The 18680-nt window shown below is 41.1% G+C and overlaps 2 protein-coding genes across 3 annotated transcripts in view; one reads left to right on the top strand and one right to left on the bottom strand.

Moving 5' to 3' along the window:
- Window positions 1–2978: 2978 nt before the first annotated feature.
- On the bottom strand, window positions 2979–12700 carry radx (RPA1 related single stranded DNA binding protein). The gene is made up of 15 exons (XM_036143311.1): window positions 11724–12700; window positions 11324–11466; window positions 11022–11214; window positions 9053–9161; window positions 8825–8925; window positions 8623–8742; window positions 6602–6697; window positions 6337–6504; window positions 5385–5515; window positions 5160–5293; window positions 5020–5067; window positions 4833–4933; window positions 4465–4701; window positions 3369–3551; window positions 2979–3250 (listed from the first exon to the last, which is right to left on the bottom strand). The coding sequence occupies exons 1-15, from the start codon at window positions 12310–12312 to the stop codon at window positions 3114–3116; spliced, it is 2490 nt and encodes an 829-aa protein (XP_035999204.1). The 5' UTR covers window positions 12313–12700; the 3' UTR covers window positions 2979–3113.
- A 3202-nt stretch (window positions 12701–15902) lies between these two features.
- Window positions 15903–18680, top strand: part of tbc1d8b (TBC1 domain family member 8B) — a 28588-nt gene continuing 25810 nt past the window's right edge. For both annotated transcript variants that reach the window (XM_012864703.3, XM_012864704.3), the window contains exon 1: window positions 15903–16174. In XM_012864703.3, coding sequence (XP_012720157.2) covers window positions 16048–16174 — 127 coding nt within the window. In that variant the 5' untranslated portion in view covers window positions 15903–16047. The remainder of the gene's footprint in view (window positions 16175–18680) is intronic.

Consider the following 18680-nt stretch of genomic DNA (forward strand, 5'->3'; position numbering starts at 1 on the left):
GCTCCCAAAGAGACTGAACTGAAGAGTCAACGGTTCACCATGAGAAGAGATTAAACGGAGAATCTGTATTCTTCTTATCAAGCGGATTGCAGCTGCAGTTGTTCAGTAATTCAAGCAACACTTAAAGATGACAAGAAAAAAAAAAGTGCAATTGTGTAAACATCATAAGGTTGTTGTTTTTTTGTTTTGTTTTTTTTGTTTCTGTGGGTGGAGCATTTTCATTCATCACCGTTCTCCCCGTTTTCAAACATGAATCTGTTCGCTAAGGTCCAGCTGTGCCAGCAGCTCAAAAGGTGCCATAGATATCTGCGTTTCTGTTTCCTGTCAGCACAGTTTTTATGAAAATGTTAACGTTACAGGTGTATTGATTAGAATTGTAAATCTATTTCAGCAATTCCACTAAAAAAAAAAAAAAGTGACATTGATTCAATTCTCAAAGTAGTATAGGCCATTTCAAGCCTTTATTGCTGGTAAGTGTGATGATTATGGCTTACAGTTAATAAAAACCCTAATGTATTTCTCGGAAAAGTGAGAGCAATGTACAGAAATGTTACGGCTTAAAAATCATTGGCGAGGCTCCTGACTTGACATGACGTCGCGGAAGAAGCGGGTTGCTCACCAAGTGCGGTATACAGGCATTTTAATGGAAAGTTTAGTGGAAGGAAAACATGGTGGATAAATGCAGCCTCAAGAATGATTGTCAAGACCCATAGTGGAGGGAGTCAGTGCTTCTACAGCCCTCACCACACCCATTAAAAATCCTTAATTAATTTTCTTATGTAATATTCTAATTGAAGTTCAATTAGTTTGCTGTAAGCCACAATCATAAACATTGGCAGAAATACAAGTTTTAAAATATATTAGTCTCTATATATACAGTAAACATGGGTTTTATTTTCTAAGTTTAATTACTGAATAAAGTTTTCAAAAATATTCCAATAATTTTAAGGCTTACCTGTAAGTTTTCAAACAGTTGTGACAAAGTAAATGTCGCTCTAGCAAAAATATCAGCCTTTCTGGCAGCAAACGTGGTTATTTGTCATTCAAACACATCAGTCAGAGAGAATAGACAAAGTATTTTGGTTTGCCTTGCTGTGTTGATTGAGGGTCAGTCGATCTGTTAATCTGTATCAAACCAAAATCATTCGGTTTCAGATGCATGAGACTAATCTCACCAGTTTGATGAAGGGTGTAAATAATCTGGCCGCTCACCTTCTCCATGACGATGACTGCTGCAGCCCTTCTTGGTTTTTTGGCTTCCCTTCATTACCTTTTGACTGGTGTTCTTCACAGGGATTTTTTTTTTTTTTAAATGCGTGTTTGATCACATTAACTTGTACATGTTTTTTCTGATTTGTAACATATTGACTGGCACCTCGGATCTGAGTGGGCAGTCGGATCAGATCGTTTCTGTGTAAGAGTCGCCAGGACATGAACAAAAGACCCTGGCGTATAGTCATTTCTGCAGTTTCAGTGCAGAAACAAATATATACATATATATATATTGTATTATAGAATGTGGAAAAAATACTTTAGTCTACATAGTTGTTTATTTTATATGTGTAATAGATTACATATATGTTATGACTTTAAAATTAAAGTAATTTTATAACAGATTATGAACTCCCAGAGGCATCATTTCCTTCTTTTTTTTTGCTTTGAATTTTAGTCACAGCTGTAAACCCTGTTTTCTCTATCATAACATAACCATTTAAATAAAGAAACTATTTCAAATCCGTTAATAAATTCAGTTTACAAAATAAGATACATTTGGCAACTTTTAATCAGCCTTGGAACTGAAACTCTTGGTTTTAATTAATGACTTTTCAACATGGGATAACCCTCATGTTCGATGCAAAGATAACAGACGGCTTATTATGGAGGACGCACGATATGCGGTGTGCCTAGAGCCAGCGCCTGGGCTGCACGGCTGTTAGCTGGGCATGGCTTAGGTCTGACCCGCTGGAAACAACCGCACCACTGCTTTTCCACACAAAAAAAGTTCTGTAATCTTTACAAAAGTCGGATTGTTTTTGTTTTTGTCTGGCTCCATGGTAACGTCTCTGGACCAAACTGGTTAAACGAGCAGGGATGACAGCGGGTGCGTCTTCATAATGTTTTGCAATGGGGTGTCTACCAATATCCCAGGGATGTGCTCCAAAAAAAAAAAATCAAACTCAGCATCAGAAGTCCTGAAGTTTCATTTTTGGTGTATTTGTTGAGGCTCGATTACCTAAATAGAACCTTTCTGACAACATGAAGTAGGCTCAAAGATCTTCACAGCAACACATCATGCCCCGATCTAAAGAAATTCAAGAACTGGAGAGTTGATCAGTCTGAAAAGGGTTACAAAGCCATTTCTAATGTTTGGGACTCCAGCGACCCGCACTGAAAACTCATCCAGGCCTCAAAAACAATCCAGAACATCTAAAGCAACACAGGCCTCATCTGCCTGAGTTTAAGTCAGTGTAGATAATTTAACAAAATAAGAGAGACTGGGCCTAAATGACCATAGAAGAATCCAAAGGCCAAAACCACTGCTGGGGTTCCCCAAGAGTTTGGGAAAATATCCTGTGGACTGATGAGAGAAAACAGCTTTATGGAAGGTGTGCATCCTTTTAAATTCAGGTAAAGCCAACACAGCATCTTAGAAAAACCCCACAAGTCAAACGTGGCGGTATTCTGACGGTCTGGGCCTCTCTACCAGGATATTCTGAAGAATGTGCTGCCATCGGTCTGTGACCTTAAGTAGTAGAACAATGACCCAAAGGACACTGGGAAATCCTTCATTTAAGTCCGAACTTCACATTGGATTGAGATGCTGTAACTTAAACGGGACATTCACAGTGGAAACCCCCTCTGCTGCTTGGGTGATGCTCCCTGCTCCCAAGTGACGTTTGATTCTCATTGATTTCCCAATTCAGTTGCGCTATTTCATGTTGATCCAGCTGATTTCTACTTGAAATAAAAAGACATCATTTTCTGTGTTTTAGTATTTTAATAATAAAAAACCCCACAAATTATATTAATCTGTTTATGATTGTGGCCTGTTTTCTATCAAAAATAAAATGTCCACGATTGACGACGACGAGGAGAAGAAAATGTCCCTTTTTCTAGTCGAGCGTAACATCTGTCACCCTGTACACCTTGTTGACGAGGATCTCCACTTTATCTCCACCCAGCTGACACAGATCCAAAAAGCACACCACGTGCGTGTCCTCCAGCTCCTGGGCGCTTGCCAAGATCTCCTCTGCAAGAACCAAAAGTTGAAATCAAAGCTCTCCGTTGGCCTGGAGATACTTGACTAAATGCTCAGTTGGGTTAGCAGCCCCCCCATCTGAGGAGGGATTTATTTGTCCTGTAGCTACCTGACTCATGGAGCGTTACTTCTCTCTCTCTGGCTGTGCTGCCGAGGGGGCAGAGGAAACCCGATGAGAGGCAGGAGAGCATGGAGTTGTCATGGGGATCCTGAGAAAGACCGACAGCCCGGGGGTCGTCGGAGCGCACCACGGGGAGAAACGCTGCGTCGACAGCTATCTGCTTGTTAATACCTAACAGGAAGTTGTGAAAAAAACAAAATAGCATGATCAGAACTCTGATTATAGGCTGGAAATATGCAGAAAACAGCAGACAAATGTTTTATGTTCCAGAAGCTGACGTGATGCAGAGCCTTGTTGAAAATAGAGCAGAATGCAAAGCACACATGAAGAGGAGCAGATCCACCTTAACCTCAATAGCTGCATGAATTCTGCCCGTTTTCTAAGGTCACACAGACCTCTGACTGTGTGAACGGGTTTACTCCCTCAGTATGACTCACTGACCTAAATGTAACGATATAAACTCTAGGGCTGGGCGATAAATCGATTAATTCGAATTTACAATTCTTTAAAGATTTCATTTTTGGAAAATCTGGATTTTATTTTGCCAATACACTCATTGGGTTTCCATGAAGAGAACAGCATGTGATGCTGAATATATGTTTAGGCAAATATATTGTCAAAATATTGTTAAGTGGAAACTTTTTTTACAATAATACGAGGTACCTCATTTACTTATTTACTTTTTTTTTTTTTTACTTAGTTTGACGTTCACAAGTGCAGTGAAGCCTGTTCTTAGCTCAATGTGTAATACAACTAGCAGCAAATGTTTTATTATATTTTCATTGTTTATAATGGCACGGCTGCCATCTTGTTTTACAAACATGTTTCACAGCTTGTTTTTAGTTGCATTTTGAATTCAGGTCAACTCCCTGACGAAATGCTTCACATAAAAGCAAGGTTTTAAAATAATTTCTTTAATTTCTTTTTATGAAACAAAAAGGAGGGAAAAAAAATCGATTAATCGGATTTGGTATGATAAAATCCGAAAATGTATTTTTTAATCCATATCGCCCAGCCCTAATAAACACAGGTGGTGAAGTGCCGGAAGAAAGCTGATCCGTCACCACGGACAGCTCCGCTTTACCAAGTATCGTCAGCCGATAGTGTCCGGGGCAGGTGACGGGTGGGAGCGCGTCGCCAGCCGTCTCTGGCGCCCACCGGGTTGGCTGAAGGTTGCTCCACTGCAGGAGAGCGCTCTTCTCGTCGAAGGTGAACCTGCGAGAGACGCTGTCCCGGTGCAGGCCGCCCTCACTCAGATGCTCGGAGAGTTGCTCTCGCTGCGTAGACCAGCCGCTGCTCTGCCAGGACGGAGCAGTGGAGTCTGGTGGGAGACGGAGGCGTTACACACACACACACACACACACACACACACACACACACACACACACACACACACACACACACACACACACACACACACAGAGCAGCGAAACTTAAGCACCACTAACTCACCCTGACATTCCTGCTGCTCATGCTGGACCTCCTCATATACAGAGTTCTCCTGCTCCTCCTCCTCCTCTTCTCTTTCCCCTGGCTTTCTGTATTCCAGCCTCCTGGGAGCAGGCAGACATATAAGCTAGGAATGGGTGAAACCTTCCACTGATACGTGCATGCGTGTAGGTAGGTAGAGCTTAATTACCTTTTAGCTGGGGTGCTGCCACGATTTGGGGAGCCAGGTGTGGCTTTACTAGAACACGTTCAATTAAATGTACCAGTATTTATAATTACTCTGTGCACATGCATAAAAATTCAGAAAAAATAAAAGAAAAAAATCCAAACCTTATTGGAACTCTTCTCTTCCTTGTCTTAGCGTGGCTTCCGTCCATAGAGGGAGACATTAGACCGTCTTCTGCTGCTGGCTGAGCCGCTGCGGGATCAGCATGTGCGTCAACATGCTCGGGACCTGCTGTAACCTAAAAAAAACAAAATAAAATAAATCAGCAAACCCATTTCAGTTTAGTTTGCCATCATTGCTACACACTTATTGAAAACAAACCCTGTTACCTCTCTGCCCTCTCGCTTTGTGTAGCGCACTGCTGTGATCTGTCCCTGGATCGCCAGCTTTTTATGCTCCCTATACTGCAGGCTCTCTAGCTCCCTCTTCAGGTCGGATGCAGAAACCAATGGAATTTGACCTTAAGCGTTGAAGGAGAGGTATGAAGTAAAAAAACAAAAAAAACAACACTCACAGTTTCTGTTAGGGCTGAACAATTAATCGGATTTTCAATATAATTGCGATTTAAAAAAAACGCAATTTCCAAATCGCAGAGGTCTGCAATTTTTGGCTATGTAACAATTAGGGAATTAGACGCGTCCTTTAGGTGTCAGTAAAATGTTTGAAGTGGTTTTGCCTCCAAATGGAAGGGAAGACTGTTGCAGCAGTGAGATAATCTAACTTTCTTACTTGTTTTAGAGTTTATATAATCATACATAGCATTAAGTACTGGTCAATCAGTTTAATACATAGTTTTGCTTGTTGGTTGCACTTTATGTTCAACAAGGATTGATGTCCAAATCAATTAAAAGCTGTTCTCTTGAACAATATTCTGATTTATAAAAACATTAAAAGTTCTTGTTTTAAATAGTCCTTGTTAACAAACATCTTTATCTAGAGGCCATTTGAACAGACAACAATTGTCGCTTGTGGTTAATGCAGAAAAAAGTCAAAATTGCAATTTTGGTTGAAATATATTTTCAACCAAACGCAGAACGCAATCATTACTGCGCCGAGTTTAGAGGCTGTGGGTCTTTTAGTAACTAATCCGCACAGAGACGAAACAAATGGATTTGTTGTTTTGTATATGTTTAAAAAGACATGATAAATTAAACTGGGGGAAATAAATCGTATTAAATCGCAATATTAAGATAAAAAAAAAACGCAATTTGATTATTTTCCAAAATCGTTCAGCCCTAGTTTCTGTTAAAGTCTTTGAACTCCCACAGAGAAACAAATCACCGGATGTGTCGGCCGCTGACCGGGCCAGTCTGCGTGGGGGAGGAGGGTAGCAGTAATGGCCGCCGACGGTGGTTTTCTGCAGGACGGCGTTGTCCTTCAGAGTCTTGGTCCACTGAATGAAGCTCTTCACTGCGGGGTCGCTCACATACGGCTGGCCCTTGTGGTATCCTGTTGCAGACCCAGACAATCGCACACTTTAGCCCCGCCCCCATCAGCCTTCCTCCCACCGCAGTGCTGAGCGACTACCGCAGGCAGATCCACTGACCCGTGATGAAGACCTGAGTTTCACAGCTGCTGGTGAGGTACGGCGGGCACCCTTCCACCTGACAAACCCTCATCTGGGTGCAAACGATGTAGGTCACTGTTACAGACGAAAGGGGAGAGGAAAAACGGAGGTGACAAGAAGCACACATACTGTATATAGATAAATACGGTTCCTTATTTAGTCGATTCGTTGGTACGTATGGGGACAAGAAACGCTCTTCAACGTTTACGCCCTGAGCTACTTCACAACGCCTGTCCACAGACGGGCTGAAATTAGCATTAAGTTAGTGTTTATCTATCCAGGTAGTGTTAGCTTTATTTTAACGTGAAGCTCTTGTGCAGTGAAGGCTGTTTGTCCGAGAGATGCTCCATGGGTCACTGAGTTAGAAGCTCTCAAGGGAGCCGTGTCTCAAAAGCTTGTAGGTGGTCCATCCTCTCTCCATTCTCAGATGATGAATGAACAGATTTCTTTAAGATGTTCAATACTTGAGACATTAGTTTGCTTTAAACTTCTCTCCTCCTTTCTCCCTGCCCTATCCGCCATGCTCATTATTCTTAAAGATGCCATTTGTTCACCAACATTCGCATCTACAGATAACATCCTTTATACCGGTAGACTTTATTGACTTTTAATGGAAGTTGCAATGTGTTTTATTTAGGGAGTATCGTGAGTAAATGGGACTTAACACAAACGCATGCCAGAATTATCCAATCTTTATTTGAGAAGCATATACACTCACCGGCCACTTTATTAGGTACACCTGTCCAACTGCTCGTTAACACTTAATTTCTAAGCAGCCAATCACATGGCGGCAACTCAGTGCATTTAGGCATGTAGACATGGTCAAGAGAATCTCCTGCAGTTCAAACCGAGCATCAGTATGGGGAAGAAAGGTGATTTGAGTGACTTTGAACGTGGCATGATTGTTGGTGCCAGAAGGGCTGGTCTGAGTATTTCAGAAACTGCTAATCTACTGGGATTTTCACGCACAACCATCTCTAGGGTTTACAGAGAATGGTCCGAAAAAGAAAAAAACATCCAGTGAGCGGCAGTTCTGTGGGTGGAAATGCCTTGTTGATGCCAGAGGTCAGAGGAGAATGGCCAGACTGGTTCGAGCTGATAGAAGGGCAACAGTGACTCAAATAACCACCCGTTACAACCAAGGTGGGCAGAAGAGCATCTCTGAACGCACAGTACGTCGCACTTTGAGGCAGATGGGCTACAGCAGCAGAAGACCACATCGGGTGGCACTCCTTTCAGCTAAGAACAGGAAACTTAGGCTACAATTTGCACAAGCTCATCGAAATTGGACAATAGAAGATTGGAAAAAACGTTGCCTGGTCTGATGAGTCTCGATTTCTGCTGCGACAGTCGGATGGTAGGGTCAGAATTTGGCGTCTACAACATGAAAGCATGGATCCATCCTGCCTTGTATCAACGGTTCAGGTTGGTGGTGGTGGTGTCATGGTGTGGGGAATATTTTCTTGGCACTCTTTGGGCCCCTTGGTACCAATTGAGAATCGTTGCAACGCCACAGCCTACCTGAGTATTGGTGCTGACCATGTCCATCCCTTTATGACCACAATGTACCCAACCCATGATGGCTACTTTCACCAGGATAATGCGCCATGTCATAAAGCTGGAATCATCTCAGACTGGTTTCTTGAACATGACAATGAGTTCGCTGTACTCAAATGGCCTCCACAGTCACCAGATCTCAATCCAATAGAGCATCTTTGGGATGTGGTGGAACGGGGGATTCGCATCATGGATGTGCAGCCGACAAATCTGCGGCAACTGTGTGATGCCATCATGTCAATATGGACCAAACTCCCTGAGGAATGCTTCCAGCACCTTGTTGAATCTATGCCACGAAGAATTGAGGCAGTTCTGAAGGCAAAAGGGTGTAGTCCGTTACTAGCATGGGGTACCTAATAAAGTGGCCGGTGAGTGTATATGTCCCCCCCCCCCAATTAATTGCATAATGGTTATGCAAGGCTCGGTTTGAGGCAACGACCTACTTGGACAGATTTGATTGAAGATTTCCGGTTGCGACGAGGAATAAAGCTCCAGGATGTAAGGACGGTCAGATGTTCCGTCCACCGCGTGGATCCACCGATATGTCCAGTATTTTTCTGGAGCTGAAAAGGTGAGAAAATATCAAGTGAAATACAGAAGCTTAAAAAAAGATCAGGCTATCAACAAGTTGCAAACCCCTTTTACCTTTGGTCCCTTTACTCCTGACTCTTTCGACCCGGCCGACGAATGTTACCAAACCAATGACGTCACAAGCTAAACCGTTGGGAAGCTTCTCCAGCTCCGACCTGTAAGACTCACGAATACCAAGGAGCAGCTTTTAAACCAAAAGAAGTGCAAGATTATCGCATGAAAACATGCACACAGGCGCTGTAAATTCTATTATTTATTGGAACAGTGGCTAGCGTTGATCACCTGCTGGTGAACTGGTAGGACACCTCTGGCAGCCCCCACTGGGGAAGGACACTCTTGGGCGAGACCACAGTGATGACCGCAGCTGGGTTACGAGCGTTCAGACAGATTTCTTGGAGGTAAAAGAAAAGTGCAACCTAAGATATAAACTCACATGCTAAATAGAAATGATGACAGAATTATTGCTAGAAAAACATACCAGGGCCCAGTACAGTGTTGCCAAGTCTGCTTATTATAAGCAACTTTGGAAAAAAAAGAAGCTCAAAGTCGCTTGCAAATTCCGGTTTTTACAAAGTCGCTTGTAAATTCCGGTTTTTATGGTCTTGTTTCTGAAAATGAAGTCGCATATTTGGGCTCTAAAATAAGCGACCGACACAGAACTGGCAGAAACATCCCTCCGCGTTCACACACTCCTACCTACCGAGAAAATATGCTAGAAGCCTCATAACGTGTTGGAGCCACTGATCTCTATTATACACTGGAGTGCTAATCGCCTGCTGTTTGAACTAGTCGCTTTGAAGCCACCAGCCGCCATATTGGTACTCCCTATTTCCCCCCAGTAACTAGGGAATATGTGCGCTACAGCATCGAATAACGATGATTTTCTCATGTTCAGGGGGGGGGCTTAAAACTTTTAAAATGTCAAATGTCATATACTTTTATGTTATGTTCTAAAACTATCAAGTACTGAAAAAGTCATGTGCTGAAATATTTTGCATTTTATTCCTTTAAATATATATATTTAACATTTATAAATATATAAATAACAATATACAAAAACATATATTTACATATGTGTATACATATATATACATATACACATACTTATATATATATATATATTTAATATGAATAACATGTAAAATATTTCAGCACCTAGTTTCCTAGTAGTTGATAGTGTTAGTACATCCACTGACTGTAGAATTACCTGTGAAACGTTTTCACTCAGCCAGAAAACTGCTTGTTGTTGCAAACAAATCCTATGGGATTCTGTGAGAGTAGGGAGGAGCAAGATGGCGGCCAGTGGCTTCAGTTTTTCGGCAAAATCAGCACTCCAGTGTATTATATAGCTCAGTGGTTGGAGCACATCCTGTGTCGCCGCCATATTGGCTGGGTCTTTTCTGCTCTAGGCCGACATAGGAGCTGACGGGAGTAAATGCACAGGGAGCATTATTCGCCTGCGTTTTATGCAGTTTACGGCTGCAATAACTGCTGTGAAAGCAGATTGCGCGGTGCAGATCACCATTTTGGGCTGAGATTCTGAAGAGGAGTTTTTACGTGCTGATAACAGAAACCCAACTCATACTGCATACTCTAATGCTTATTAATTTGTTGTCTCTGTATTTGACAAAACAAGGCTGATGAGTGTCAGCACATGCAAGACGCTGTGCATAACGATTCTCTTTCAAAGGTATTATACTCCTGCCCCAGTAGTAAACACAGTGTAACACATGAATCACCTGGAAATTATAAACCCTTTTCCAGGCTTTCAAAAACAAATGTGTGTATGCATGTGGGTATAAACAGCACACAAAAATATAAAAACTTATTGATGTTGATGTTTACAGAAAGCTCAGGATTAGATGATTAGATTAGGATTAGATGTGTGAGTGAGAGAGACTGAAAAAAAGAGCTATGAACAGTAACACCATGTATGAAAAAAGTATTTCGGTATGAGAACACGTATGTATTTACACATAGTGTAAACATTGTGGAGTGAAGCGTCTATGCATTCTACGTCTGAGTCCCCCCCGCTGCTTGTTTTAATAGCGCTGGTTGCTTGTTTGTCTCACAAAACCTGGCAACACTGGCCCGGCATTAAACCTGTTGGGTTTAGGACTTTTGCATAAACACTTTGCGCATGTGTTGTGGCGTATTGGGTGAAATTATAATTTTTTTGTTGGGTAACAATTCAAAAAATCTCTCTGTCTCGCTACCACGTAGCTAAACTGCAACCCCGCTGACTCCATACCAACAGAGGTGAAGCTTTTCATCCGGTGGTGGTCCATTTGTGGGCGGGATCGGTTGGAATAACTCTGCTTCAAGCTGTAGTTTCGCAGGTACAGCACCGTGCCGACGTTCATCCTCTGGTAATACTCGGGACAGAGCTCGTTCCAAAGCACGAGCGACATGGTGCCGCTCTGGTCGGCGACTTCAAAGTAAGCCTGAAAAAAGAATCAGTGTGCAGCAGGATGTGGTATCACTGTACATCATCTGTCGAATGCATGTAAAAAAAAAAAATAGATCAAGTAATATAACAAAAGGTAAACTCACCTGGTATGGGTAATCAATGCTGAGCCCGAATTTCCCATAGTACCTTAACCTGGCTTTATGGATTATCTTCACCAGGAGAGGGAGCGGTTTCCATAAGCCTCTAAAGGATGACTCCAGAGTAACAAGATGAGCAACCCTGGACACTGAAATAAACATATTGACAAAGCTGGTGAACAAAACAACAAAACCCACACCATTCAATGTCATACTCCATATTTAAGGAAAATTAGAAAAAAAAATACAGTTTGCATTTCCTTAAAATGCACTAGCCCCCTGTTTTTTTATTACCTTCATATAAAGCCCTGTTTAATGCTTTATTTCCCCATAAAAGCTGCTGTGGCTGGCCTACAGGGGACAAGGCTCTGTAACAACACCCCAACAGAGGAAGGCAGGATCTCACCGTCCAGGACCTGGTCTGGTGAAGCACACCCCGAGGCCCACATGTCTCCCTCCGGATCGTCGTTGTTCCACAGAGACAGGTAGTGTTTCCGGCTCACCTGAAGGGGGACGTCGCTCTGCAGCGCCACGCTCCTCTCCATGCCGTGTTTCACCAGCAGCGGCAGGGAGCTGACGTCGACGCCGGGCAGGACGCGAGAGCCCTCGTCGATGCACCCGAGCTCCTCGATGCAAATGTAGCCGTGGCCCAGCCGCCTCTCGTTGTACACGAAGGAGCAGCGGCTGACGCGGACGTCCGTCCCAGTCCTCAGGGCGTTTCTGTGCACCAGGTGGTTGAGACTGGGGTGAAGGAGGCACTTGGCTCGCCACGCTCCGTCTGTGATCGTCACGTCGAAGCTGTAGCTGTCGAGCTGCTGCTCCTGACGCTGGCCGTCGGTCGGCTCCGACAGGTACCTCTGAAGGGCGACCACGGCGACGGGAAGCGCCTCATCGGCCGGTAGTTTCAGGCTCTGAGTGGACGATAATCGCTCCAACATCCTCTGAAGGAAAGAGTCCTGAGGAGGATGAGCCAGCATCGACGAGCTGCCCTCCATCACCGTTAGCGCATGCTAGCTTGTTTACCTCGATGTGTTTCACACAACTAAAATGATTCACGGCAGCTAACGAAGTATTGCACATGCATGGGTGTCTTGGAATTGATACTTTACCGCAAACTATTTGACTTTTATTTTCGAGAGAAACTGTTCTTAGGTCAGGGAGTTTTCACTTACTCCGGAAACCGACGGCCAGCTGAGCGTTGCAAGTTGTTTTGGTGCTTTTTGATGGCGTCATCATGTTCCTAAAAAAAAAGATAAAAAAAAAAATAGTAGATAGAAATTTACGTGTTTGTATATTCGCTTTAAAATGCTTATTCTAGCTCTGCTACAAGTTGAACAGTGTAAACAGGAGACGGCTATTTTAAAAAATCCGCGCTAAGATGCGCCGTTAAAGTGACGTCATCCCGGACCGCTGTTCCTGTATGGCAAGTAATAATAACATATAATGGAACTTTGCTTCAGAATTTTTATGGCAAGTAGCTGTAACATATAATAAACAACCAGAATTTGTCAATCAAGGAAACATCAGTTACAAATACAAAAAAAATTACAAATAACCAAGAAAACAGTATAACTAGTACAACTTATTTTTTAATTTGTCCATTAAGGTTTTTTTGTAAACATGAGTTTTTCATTCAGTGACAAGGCTTTTCAAACACAGTAGCTTCTCACAAAAACTGATGATGCATTTTTGATACTCTTAAACTTATTAATAGCTTTGCATGTTTTTAATTTAAGAACCTTTTGTAGACCATTTAATGATCATGGTGCTTTAAAGCATGTGCAAATAGTGACTACTAGCTCTGTGGGAGCTAGTAGTCAATAAATCAAATATTTTCATCAACCCATACGTATAATACCTTTTCAATTAGTATCCCATCAGATGTAAAAAATTCGTACATTATCAAAGTTTTGTCAGTAACCATTTGATAAGATCCTAAACTTTTTTTTCTGGGCATTTAAAACTAGTTTTAGACCCCTTAATGCTCGTTGTAATGACTGCAATATTCTCCCTTCGCCTGTGCTGCAGAAGGAGTACAAAGAAGACCATGTGTTTAAATAATTGATATAACAAAATGTAGGTATGTCAAAATTAATCACACGAAGGACCAAAAGTTTAAACATAGACTGCATTGGGGGCTGAAAAGGACAGATATTTATTCATCAAAATAAAATGGACATGCTGTAATCAGTAATCAGACGGAGTGTGGCGAGCCAGTGAATTTGAACAGATGGAACAAATCTATTAATACATTATTACTAGTAAATAAAAACATGATCAAAAGTAATAATTTTAATCATAGTAGTAATAAATGAGTACCAGCAAACACTAACCTTGCTAGAGTCAGAAATCTTATAATAAAATAATATTAATAATAAAATTTGACCCCTCCCCCCCAAATGTTAAATATAAAAAAATTAGTTATAATAAAATAATATGATTTTTAATATCGGAAATGTGAGTTTATCTGTAGCAAAGAATTTGTTTCGGAAAGTTTTTATCCATGAGTAGAGGTATGTTATCTAAAGCTGAACATTCAATACATATGACATGAAAAGTCTTGTAAATAAAATAAGTGCTTGCAATCGGACAGTTGATTGTGGATAGGAGGAATATTTTTTTAAATCTTTATTTTATATTGTTATAACATTTGTATAGAGCAAGAATAGTTAAATGATGGGCTTGTAGTCTGCTAATTTTGTTCTTACTATACTGAACACAGTTTGTAATGCAACATATTTTCTGTTTAAAGCAAATAAATCTTATATTCATATGATTTGATTTAATCTGTTTTATAGCCTGCTGTTCGCTTTTATGAAAAGATTATATAAAACCTGATATCATGATGCAACAAATCCTGTTATAAATGATCTAGTGTAAATAGGGAAATTTTTTTCCAAATATTTAAAATACACCTTGATGATTATTTCAAAACTGCAGCTGAAAAAAATACAGTTATGTTTACAGATGTTTTGCACTATAATGTGTTTTAGACTCTAGTTATATCTTGATATATTAAGTTTCAGCTTATGCCTCGAGGGACGTTTTATGTCTGATTAGAAACTACAAAACTATTAATGCGATTTGTGGTGCCAGGAGGGGATGGCATTATGACTCCCAAGAACAAAAATGAGGAAATGAGATTTAGCGAACAAATCCCTTGGGCTGGAGGAACAACTTTCACTGCTTTGTGCATTGTATTTACGTGATGGAGGCAGCAGTTTGGACCGAGTCCTTCTGTGTTTCAGAATTTGCCTTAACCTCAGTGTCATTTACTATATTTAGAATCGGCTGAGAGTCACTAATGCTAAGTAGTGTAAATTAACATTAATCTAAATCTTTCTTGATTTGTTGTAACACATCTCTGCCAGCAGGATTTCACAGGAACATACATGTTTTATTAGCATGCGTTTCTCTTCAACCATGATAATTTTGGTTAAAGCAGCACAAATTATATAATTATATAAACAATTCTTTATATATATATATATATATATATATATATATATATAAATATATAAATATAAATTCTCTTAATAACTGTTCTAGTAATAGTTATATCTCACTTTTTATTCAGATCTTTATGCCAGTTGGGGTGCAGAAAAATGGTTTTGCACACTGTTTAGATTGTAGGAAAGAGGACCATTGCAGAATGGACTGGCCAGATTTAACTTTTAATAATCACCAGCAATCATTTAGTGTCAAATTGATATTAAAACAGCTGATGTTTTATGTTAAGAGGAATTTGTAAATCCAATTTTCCTGTAGAACTCCTGCATTACCTGCTAACTCTGCCAAAAACCTTTCTCGCCTCCAGTACAGCCTGTATTCTCGCTATCATTCCAGTTAACCATAGGGGGAGAGGAGTATGTAAAATCTCATTCGATCGAATGCAAATCACATTATGATGTAAAGTGACACAAGTAGAATATTGCACAAAAATGACCTACAACCATTCAGGTGGAAAACACAGGGAATATACACAGACTTGTCGTGTATATTCCACGGCATTTTCCATTCATATTCACATATGAATGGAAAATGGCATATTCACCATTTTCCACGGCAGCAACTCAGATTCATCAGAATTTATGCCAGAATCAGTCAATAGTGACTCATCTACAATAATATAAAATATTCCATTTGATAATTTCAATTCTTGTGCGTTTTGTGAGGCCATCAATCAAAATACACAGAAAATGGTCGTTTTGGTTTGCCTCTTAAGTGGGCTCTTTAAAATGTATTTTGTAAAATCCTTTAGTGGCAATCTATACTTTTTGTACTGTATATTTGTTGGTAGGTATGGAGGTCTTCCATAGGTGGGGGTGGGGGGGCAATGACAACACACCTGGGTAATATATTCCTTGAAATATTTCTATAATTCTGGTTAATTTACACGAACAACAAGTAAAATGTTAAACTTTCGAGATGTAAAGGAGGGATTAGTTGAGCCGTGGTAAAATGATGACAGCTTTAAGGGCCCCAGCAGCTTTGCTCCGGCTATGGATATACTACCTCTAGCTCCCATTTTCAAGTAAGACGACGTTCTCTGTATAAACTACAATCCCATGATGCATTGCGTGCGTGCCAGCATTTCTTGTCGACGTGGGAAGCGAAGGGAGGGATTCGGACACAAACAAATGTCTCCGGTTCTCCTCGTAGGGGCTTTTTTGACGGGAGACCGTGACATGTCAGGTGGATTTACATGAGAACCCCGTCACGTTGGAAACATGTGGCTCAAACCTGAAGAAATCCTGCTGAAAAACGCCTTCAAACTGTGGGTCACCGAGAAGGATAACGAGTATTTTGTGCTGCAAAGGAGACGGGGGTACGGAGACGGAGGTGGCGGGCTGACAGGTAACGTTAGCGGCTCGGGTTTTGATTTCTCGCATGTTTGCAGGAGCTGCCCTTTCCGCTTAGCCAATCACATTTCAACACTAGTTAGTTTCGGGTTAAGTCACCATTATCGCTGCTTGGCTAACGCGCCGTGTGGCGTTCAGGGTGCGGGAGCGAGAACCTCCCAGGAAAACAAACAGTCTCTTTGCAACAGGTAGGAGTCAAGTGTCTGTAGAGGCACCAAACAGCTGGAAACACCACAATCACCGGAAAGCTGTTTTTTTTTTTTCCCTTTTAAGATTTAGTGTTTGTTCATCGATTATATGGGCCGCTTTCATTTCTTAGCATTTTCCGCACAAATTTCCCTATTATGCGTAGGTTTCCGAAGTTCAAATGATAAAAGGTGTCGCGCCACGTATTAAAGACGCTGTCACTTTGGTTAGTTTTAATTATTTTTAATTTATATATTTATTTTCAACGAATAAACGTACACTGATACCACTGCAATGCACACTGCAAGAGTTCGCAGTACAATTCCTCAAGTGCTGCACAAAATAAATAGCTAATTCTATGCCGTAAGTATTTTTGATCAATGACATTACAAGAGGCACAAATAAAGGTGATTCTACATTGTAGTGAATAAGCACCATACGACATATTAAATCTATCTATGCAAAAAATATCACAATGATGGTGTAGTGTTGTTTGCATTGCAATAATTTTGGCTGATGTATTCAAAGTGAGAGGCAGTTATGCTTTGCAGGTCAGCGGTAGATTCAGCCTGTTTAACGGAGTCTCGCTGTTTTCATATCCAAATAATACATTTTATGATTGCGCTGTTTGTAAGTTTGCACGTGTATAAATGCACAGTACATTGTACACTGCTAAAACACATTAAAGGAACGTTTTCAAAACAACTTAGATCTCAGTTGAGGGGAAAACCATGCTGGATATCCATACTGATATGAAATGGGTAATATGTATAACCATGTGCCTTATCATGACCCCAGGAGGAACCCAGGGCCCACTGCACCAGTGAGGGTCTAACAATGTGTCTGAGGATTTCATCTCGATAACTAATGATAGTCTGGACGCCATAGTTTGTCCTGCACAGGTCTGTGGGTCCCTCCATGGATATGCCTTCCTGGACCAACACTGACCCACCACCAAACTTGTCACCACAGTTTCTCCAGACCCTGCAGATACTGGTCCTGCAGATGGGTTTAGGACCTCCGGCGGCACTGTCCAGCTCCCCTAGAGTAACTGCCCGTCTCCTGAGTCCTGAGACCTCCTCCATGCTCTTGAGACTATGCTGGGAGACCCAACAGCAAAACGTCTGACAATGGCACGTATTGATGCACTGCCCTGATGGAGTGGGACTGCCTTTGCTGGGTATCGCCTCATGCTACCAGTAGTGACGCTGACCGTGGTCAAATGCGAAATTGCTGAAAAGCAATCAGTGAAAAATGAGGAGGGAAACTACTATCTGTGGTCACCACCAGCAAAACCCATTCCTGTTTTTGGGCTTGTCTCATTGTTGCCCCTTTCGTGCCCCTTGTTGTTAATTTCATTAACTTCCCCTCTACTACTGAACTGACCCGATCCATATTCCTCAAGTTTACCTACCTGATATTACTTGATATTATGCTCTGATTAAAAAGTGTTCCTTTAATTTCTTTTTTCAGCAGTGGTTTAAGTGGCCTTAATGCTGCTGTTTCATGTGTTTTTCTAAGATAAGACAGGCTTTATTGATCTCACATTGGAGAAATTCACATGTCACATTGGCTCAGTAATCAATAATCAGAAGAAGAAGGTGCATCGGTTATATACAGTGTGTCCTCGTTTATACAGTGGATCAAAAGAAAAGAAGTAGATAAGAAAAATAAGAATAAAAATACAAAATAGAAATAAGGCAGAGGATGTCTTATGTACATTCACGGTGACTTATATACATATGTATTGACATATATTCAGGTGGTAATAGCAGCAGAAGTCACTTCTTTCAGGATTATTGCACAGTGTATTAAACAGGATTGCACATTAGTTATTGCACGTTGGTTATTACAGTTATGGTTACAGTCATAGTGCAGCATTGTATAATCTGATAGCAGCAGGAATGAATGACCTGCGGTAGCGCTTCGTTTTACAGACAGGATGTCTAAGTCTGTCACTAAAGGAGCTGCTCAGCTCCTCTACAGTCTGGTGCAGGGGGTGGAAGGTGTTGTCCATGATGGATGTAAGCTTGTACAACATATAAAAATAATTTCTTAACCTTTTTTAAATTATTATTACTCTCTCAACACTTCATTTACTCACCACTGAGACGGCAAATGGAAGCGATCCGTAAAGAGTCCCAATTTCGTGTAGTAAATTCAAGTTTACGTTTTTATATGCACAACACCAGTAAAATAGACATGGAGAATGTGGCTTTATTGCTGCAACGCTGACAATGATGTTGGTGACATTCGTTGCTTAATGCTGTGTGAAAAGGTTTTGAAGGTAAAGAGGTGTTGTTTTCAATGCCAAA

The sequence above is a fragment of the Fundulus heteroclitus genome, chromosome 11 (assembly GCF_011125445.2).
Source record: "Fundulus heteroclitus isolate FHET01 chromosome 11, MU-UCD_Fhet_4.1, whole genome shotgun sequence".
Lineage (NCBI taxonomy): Eukaryota > Metazoa > Chordata > Actinopteri > Cyprinodontiformes > Fundulidae > Fundulus > Fundulus heteroclitus.